Source organism: Physeter macrocephalus, chromosome 14, assembly GCF_002837175.3.
Source record: "Physeter macrocephalus isolate SW-GA chromosome 14, ASM283717v5, whole genome shotgun sequence".
Taxonomy (NCBI): Eukaryota; Metazoa; Chordata; class Mammalia; order Artiodactyla; family Physeteridae; genus Physeter; species Physeter macrocephalus.
Genome location: NC_041227.1, coordinates 74110711 through 74117978, shown reverse-complemented (window position 1 = coordinate 74117978; position 7268 = coordinate 74110711). Strand labels below are relative to the sequence as shown.

General features: G+C 61.0%; 1 protein-coding gene across 1 annotated transcript; it reads right to left on the bottom strand.

Annotated features, from left to right (window-relative positions):
• Positions 1 to 481: 481 nt before the first annotated feature.
• On the bottom strand, positions 482 to 6254 carry UPK3BL2 (uroplakin 3B like 2). Its single transcript, XM_007103980.4, is given in 7 exon segments — positions 482 to 1715; positions 2572 to 2692; positions 2980 to 3026; positions 3028 to 3054; positions 3621 to 3840; positions 4010 to 4162; positions 5704 to 6254. Coding segments are annotated over 7 exon segments (960 nt in total). The 5' UTR covers positions 5987 to 6254; the 3' UTR covers positions 482 to 1606.
• Between the last annotated feature and the right edge of the window lie 1014 nt (positions 6255 to 7268).

Here is a 7268-nt window from a genome sequence, read left to right as displayed (position 1 = left end):
CCATTAGACAGCGTGCCATCTGTTTCCTGCCAGTGTCCGACCCATACTGGGTGCTGGTGGAGTGCAGGACCTTAGAGTTACCCAGTTCAACCTTTGCTTTTACATTAAGGGGAAAACAGGCCCAGAGAGGGTAAGTGATCTGTCCAAGGTCACCCAGCCCCAGGGTCGGGGCTCATGGCTGCTCTGGAAAGGCTGTGGAGAGATCAAGGCTTGGCTTGATCTCTGTGTGCCCCCCTCCCAGGCTGGTCATGTGACCATTTCCTCCACAGCAAGAGCCAGATGTGTGTGCACCGGCTTAATAAACCCATTAGGGCCATTTGCACCACCCAGACACAGGCACCTGGGCATGCAGCCAGAGCCCTCCTTCCCTGCCCCACGCCCCAGAGGGTGAGGCCCTTCACGTAGCATGGGGCACCCCTGGCCTCCTCGCGGTCCCTCACCCCACCCTCTAGCTGTCCACAACCTGCCCACCCAGCAGTCACCGTGGTTTCCAGACCTTGGTACATGCTGCTGCTTCTGCCTGGGTCCCCTTCCCGGGTCCACCTGTCACAGTACGGCCCCTCCTCCAAGGCCACGCCTGCTCAGGAAGCCTCCTCCGGCTCTCAAACCTCTGCACTCCCTCCATCCCGTGTGCTGGCTGGTTTCCCCTCCTCTCCCACACAGCGGTGGGTGACTTGAGGACAGAACCTTGCTGGGTCATCTTGGCCCCAGGGGGGCCTGGCCTGGAGTGGAGTGGATGATGACAGGTGCTTGGTGCCCTGCATTAGGTCTGGGGCCCGAGTCTGAGCCCAGGCAGCTCCAGGAGCTGTAGCTTCTCACGCGCTTCCATGCCCCCACCCCGGAGTGAGCACAGAGGTCAGGGTGAAGCCTAGAAGCTCTGAGTCCTCCCGCCAGGAGGAGAGGCCGGATGGAGGGAGACCACAAAGGGGAGGCGGGGGGACTTCCCTGGTGGTCCGGTGGTTAAGACCCCGTGCTCCCAATGCAGGGAGCCCCGGTTTGATCCTGGGTCAGGGAACTAGATCCCGCATGCAGCAACTAAGCCTGCACGCGGCAACGAAGATCCCGTGTGCCGCAACTGAGACCTGGTGCAGCCAAATAAATATTTTAAAAAAGAAGAAGAAGAGGAGGTGGGGGGGCGGGGGGGGATGGCAGCAAGGGCCAGACACACAGGGCAGGTGAGCATGATCACCTCCTTGGTTTAGCCTCAGCGGGCCCAGTGGGACCACCGGAATCCTCCTCACTTTACAGACAGGGCCATTGAGGCCAGAAGAGAGGCTTGCCCTGCCCCAATGGCTCAGCTGGCCTAGGACCCTGGGCTTCACCCCCGGTTGCTGTATCCTCCCAAGAGGAGCTGGGGACAGGGATGCAGGGAGACTGCCCAGGTGTACAATGACACAGCCACTCAGGGGGCTGTCCCCAAGAACGGGGACATTTATTTCTGACAGGGACAGGCCCAAGCTTTGGACTAAGGACACCCTCCCCCGCTTCCTTATTTGGAAACACTCTCTCCCAGGGCTCTGAAGCAGCAGGGCGCGCCCCCAGCCCATGCTCTGCAGCCTGGACCAGGGGCGAGGCAGAGGGGCAGATGGGGGCCCCCTGGAGCCTCTCAGGAACCCCCCTCGGCTGCAGGGCTGAACATGTGGTGGGTGTTATATCTTCTCATGCACGCCAGCTCCCCTGGGCCAGAGATGGACGTGCTCCCACAGGTGTCGTAGCTGGTGGGGGAGGGGGGAGGAGAGGAGAGACGGGAGAATGAAGAATACAGGGCCTCATGGAAACCGGTGGCTATTGCCTAGAGGTTGGAGCGCTATTCCGCTAAACCTCACAAATCCAGCTCTGTCTCCCCGCCCTTTGTCATCACCCCACCGCGGCGCTCCCCTCCTCCGCTCCCCACACCCAGGATGCCTCGAAAACATCATCTGCCTGTTTCCCCTGATCACAGCTGGCCACTGGCTCGCTCTTGCCTTCAGCATACAGCCCATTTCCTCAGCTGGGAATCAAGGCCCGGGCCTTCCTGGCAACTCTTCCGCCCCCAGACCCTCCCAGCCTGCTTCCCTCTCCCTCCTCTCCAAATCCTCGTCGGGGACCAGATGTCCCTTTCCTCCAGGAAGCCTGGGGGACACACCCTCCCCACCAGGCCCCAGATGAAGCCTTGAGCGCTCAAGTCAAAGATCAGCGCTTAGATTGAAAGCAATTCACCTCCACCTGGACGTCTTCCACCTGGAGCATCTGCTCTGCGCTCCCACTCGCAATTCCAGCTCTTGCCACCAGGGGGCAGATGGTGCGCACTCAGAAAATGTGGCCCCCCCACCCCCCCCAACCCCTCAGCAGGTGTCAGGCAGAGGGACAAGAGAGGGAGGGGTTAATGCACACACACACCCCCACCTAGAGGGTCTAGAACCTTGGGGATCCCTTGATCAATAATTGTTAGCCCTGTTCGGCCTTCAGGGAAAACCCTTCCAGCAGAACAAGCTGGGCTGGGGGCCTGGGCCGGGGTGTGGGGAAGGGATAGAGGTGGCCCAGGAGAGGCACTCCACCCCTCCCAGGGCAGTCCCGACCCTGTCCACTTACCAGCTGTAGATGAGCAGGGTCAGGAGGGCGGTGAGGAGGACGGCCAGCAGGACCGACAGGATGGCAACGACGACCACGGTGCCCGCGCTCTGGGGCCCTGGGGCAGCCTGGAGTGCCTCGGCTGAGGGTGTGAGGGGCCCACAGGCAGGTGGGGTGAGAAGGGAGGAAAGAGATCTGACCTGAGAAGGGGGACCTGGAACAGCCTCCAGACCAACCACCTCTCACCGCAGCCCACGGGGGGGCGGGGCATGCAGGCGGCCTGGGGCACCTGCAGACGGCAGGATGGTAATGGTGGCTCTGACTGACTGGGGGCTGGCCCATTCCCCCCCACCCACCCCCAGTCCTCAGGAGCCCCCAGGTCCCTGGGCCCCCAGCCCTAGAGTTTGACCTGCACACCTGGCCCCGTACCTTGCTGCAGGCGGGTCTCACTGGACCACTCTGTCTCAGCCATGGGTTCTGTCTCTCACCACCAGAAACTTCACTCTGAGCAGGAGACCCAGCACTGGGGGTGGGGGGGCCCCAGGACCTGAAACCCTCCAACCCTGGTGCCTGTCAGTCTGTCCCCCTGACTCCCAGGGCCTGGGGGGCACAGCCTAGAGCTAAAAGCACAGTCTCCGAGTCCACCGCAAGGGGCTCCATCCCAGCTGTGACATGTCTCAGTTGTGTGGCCTTGGGTGCATCCCTTGCCTTCTCTGGGACCCTTAGGGTCCTGTCTTGGGAAATGTGTGTGGAGCGGACTAGATGCCTCAGCACAGAACGTCAGTAAATCAAGCCCTGAATGAGGAGAGATGGGGCCAGGGCCCACCACTCTGCCTGGACGGGGAGACTCCACCCACATGGTCCACACGGCCCACGGGGGTGGGGGCTTAAGTTGGGGGCCCTCTGCTCAAGAAGACGGAAGAATTCACCGCGGACTCCCGGGCCCCAGCCCCCTCCTCCTAATGGCAGAACTGGAGCCAGGAACCCAGGCACTCAGCTGGGAGCCACCCAGGCTCAGGTCTGGACACAGGCAGGAGCCCTCCCACCCCAGCGCGGGGCTGGCCGCTCACCGGTAGGGGCCCGGGCCCGGCAGGGGGTGGTGGCAGCCCCTTGTCATCAGGCGGCAGCGGGTATCATTGGCGACACGGAGGACCTGGAGCTCACTGCCAGGCCGGCTGCCTGGGTAGAGTGCTCGGTTGGCCCTCAGCGTGACGTAGTAGCCCCTCTGGGGCAAGTTGGCAGGGACCGGGGTGTCCTCCACCCTCGGTGGGGCAGTGAAGCTCTGGGTGGCTGAGGGTGGCACCGAGGGTCAGAAGGTGGGGGATGCATGGGCTCCACCCCATCCCGCCAGGCCAGACAGCCTCTGGCCACATCCCCGGCAGCACCTAGCCCTGCTCCCTTCAGGCCCGCCTGCCCATTTCACAGAGGGGAAAGCGAGGCCTGCCCCGGCAGCACCCACCATCGCTGTGGGCCAACAGCAGCCAGATGGCGTCAAAGTCGGCGATGTTAAGGTGACTGAACTGGCCCCGCGGCTGCTCCAGTGTGAAGGTGGACTGGGTAAGTCTCCCTGCCAGGGTGGCGCTTGAGAGCTGGGGCGCATAGCTGATGAGCCCTGGGGCCGGTGCGGGCAGAGAGAAGAGGCTCAACAGGATGACCAAGTCCCCAGCGCCTAGTCTGGGGGGGACGGGACGGGACGGGCTCATGGCCCTGGAAGCCCCAGTCGGTGGGAGGAGTTAGGGCTTTTCCTGGGAGCTCTGGTCAGGCGTTAATCAGGAGTGCTCCTTGACACTTCCGTGTCCAGCCCCTGGCCCCTGCCTTGGGAGCCTATTAGGGGTGGGCACCGTGGGAGGTCGGGGGGAGGCCTTGCCCCCCTGCGTCACCGGGGTCTCAGTGATGGGCGGGGTCTCAGTGATGGGCGGGGCCTGGGGAAGGAGGACAGCTGGAGGCACAGGAGACCCTTCCCCAGCTGCATGCACAGCTCTTCTGGGGGAGGCGTCTTAGGTCCTGCTGGGGTGACACTCAGATTTGGGGGAGCCTGAGCCCAAGCCCAAACCCTAGGCTGGGCTCTTGACAGAGCCCAGTGACCTTAAGCTCTGACACTCTCCAGGTCTCAGTTTACCCACCTCTCAAGTCCGCCCCCCCCAGCTCCATCCACACGGTCCAGGTTGGTTTGCTTGATGAGAGGAATGAATGGCTTGGGGGGGTGCGGGGGTGACACAGGAAGACCCTAGGCCCAGAGGTGGGCCTCGAGGAAGTGTCCTGGCTCAGATCCTAGGGCGGCCTCTCCTCCCCACCCAGTGCTCTGCACCTCCCACCCCGCCCCAAGGCTCCCTCCCCTTAGAGAACTTGTCCCCCTCTCAGCCCCTCAGAGCCCTGTCTAGTCTCGCTGCTCTGCTTGGAGGGCTCAGAACCCCTAACTCCTCTCCAGGCCCCCTGAGGTGTCCCTCAGCCCCAGATACTGGAAAGCAGAAGAAAGATGAGGTGGGCTTTATGGAAGTCTCCAGAACCCTCTCCCTCTTTCACTTCAGTTCAATGCAATTCATTTCCACTTCATTCAGCTCAACCCCAAGGGTTCAGGGCTAGAACCCTCCTCTCTCAGAGCTCCTGGGTCTAACGCTGAGGCCCAGGGCACATGGCATACAGCAGGTACTTAATATTTGCTTAAAAGAGAGGAAAGACATGGAGCAGCAGAGATGGGGGCATGGGGGCTGCATCTCTAAGTCCCTCCAGTTTGAGAGCCTGACAGTGAACAATACCTGTAGACCCCCTTGGAGAGAGAGCTTCTTTTGGGGTAAGCGTTACCTTTGAAGACTTCTTTAAACCTCTCCTCGGGACGGGGAGGAGGGGAAGGAGGGGAAGGAGGGGAAGGAGGGGAAGGAGGGGAAGGAGGGAGCCATTTGGTGAGAATCGGGCTCAGGAGGCACGGAGATGAGAAGCCCCAAGAGAGGGAGCATTCCTTGCTCCCAATCTTGGGGCGGGGGGTAGGGGGACAGGTGTCTGTCCTGTGACCGCTTCTGGTGGGCCGCCTCCCCTGATCCACCTGGGACCCAGTCCCCAGACTCGGGGCTCCGGAGGCGGCCAGGGGAGGTGGGCTCTGTCTTCCTGAAGCCTGAAGCACAGTGGGCACCCCTGCCCTGCCCGACCCTCACTCACCCAGACTCATCCCCGGATGGAGGCAGGCCAGCAGCAGCCACAGTGCCATCAGAAGAGAAGCCCGTCCCCGCCCGAGCCTCAAGGCCAGGCCAAGCGTCCAACTGTCTGTCTGTCCGAGGGTCTGTCTGCAGCATCCAGAGCCCCAGAGGCTCCGTTGTGCGTGCTGGGCCGGGGGAGGCTGCTTCTGGCACCTCCTGCTGCCCCTCCCACGTGCCCCCTTTCTCCCAGACAACTGGTTGGACAGGCTTAGGGGCTGAATCTGCTGGCCCCGAGGATTTGGCATTGCACGGGAGGGGTCTGAAGAGGAAAACTGCACCCCACCCCCGCTCCAGGAGGGCCTGGCTAGGGAGGGGCCACAGAAAGAGGAGCCAGCCCTGGGGCCCAGGCAGCCCCAGGGACAGTCCTGTCGCGCCTTGTGGAATCTCCTCGTCCAAACAGTCCCCCAACCTGGCAACCACGGCTCCCCACGGCCCCCCTCTGCAGAAGGGAGTTATCCTCATTTCTCAGAGGCATAGAGTGGGGAAGGGAGCTTGTCCGAGATCCCCCAGCCAGCCGGGCCAGACCCAGAATTGGAGGATCACCCCACCAAGGCAAGCCTAGGGGCACTCCCTCCCTGCTGTCCCCCTACCACCTGGCCCCAGAAGGGGGCTCCCCAACATCACCCTCCCTCCTCTCCTTATCCAGGTGACCTGCCCTCTCTCCTTCCTCCATCTCTGGCCACTGCCAGGGCAGGGCAATCCCTCCTGGAGACAGAAGGTGCCCGGATGGGGCCCAGGGCCGGCGGGCAGAGCGTGTACCGACCACCTCTCACCTGGACCGGAACAGCAGCCCCTCAGGGGGGTCCCCTGCCCCAAGCACCAGCCCCCACCCCCGCCAGCCCAGCTCCATACCTGACTGGAGCCACCCTCCTAAAACTCAAACTCCTTTGGGGAGCACTTAAAAATTTTTTTAAACAATTAATTATAAATATTCTTTAGTTATTAAAATGCATTTAATTTATATCTCTATATAATCAAATATATAATCTATTTGATTACCAGCCCACCTGCATTATCTTCCTTTCCCAATATACTTAAACTGTGCAAATTGTTTATTGCGGTGAACTTTGAAAAAGGAAAATATTCCTACCCACACTATGTAATTACCTAGTAGGTTTTTTGTGACCTACTCTTTACTCGGAGGAGCTAGTTCCAGACTTTTCAAGATTGAACATTACTGTATTTCACCAGTGACTGACTCAGCCCCGAAGGAACTGGGGGCCAAAAGCAGAGCGAAAAACTCGGGAAGGCAGACGAGGTCGGGGGAGTTCGGGTGTGTGTCTGGAGAGCCTCAACCAAAAGGCCGCTGAGGGGCCTCCCTGGTGGCCCAGTGGTTAAGAATCCGCCTGCCAACGCAGGGGAACTAAGATCCCACGCGCACCGCATCGAAGAGCCCGCACACGGCAACAAAAAAGATCCCACGTGCCCAATGCAACCACAAAATAAATAAATAACTATTTAAAAACAAACAAACAAAAAAACACAATAAAACCAAAGGCCGCTGGGACCCCTCTTCTAAAGCTTCTC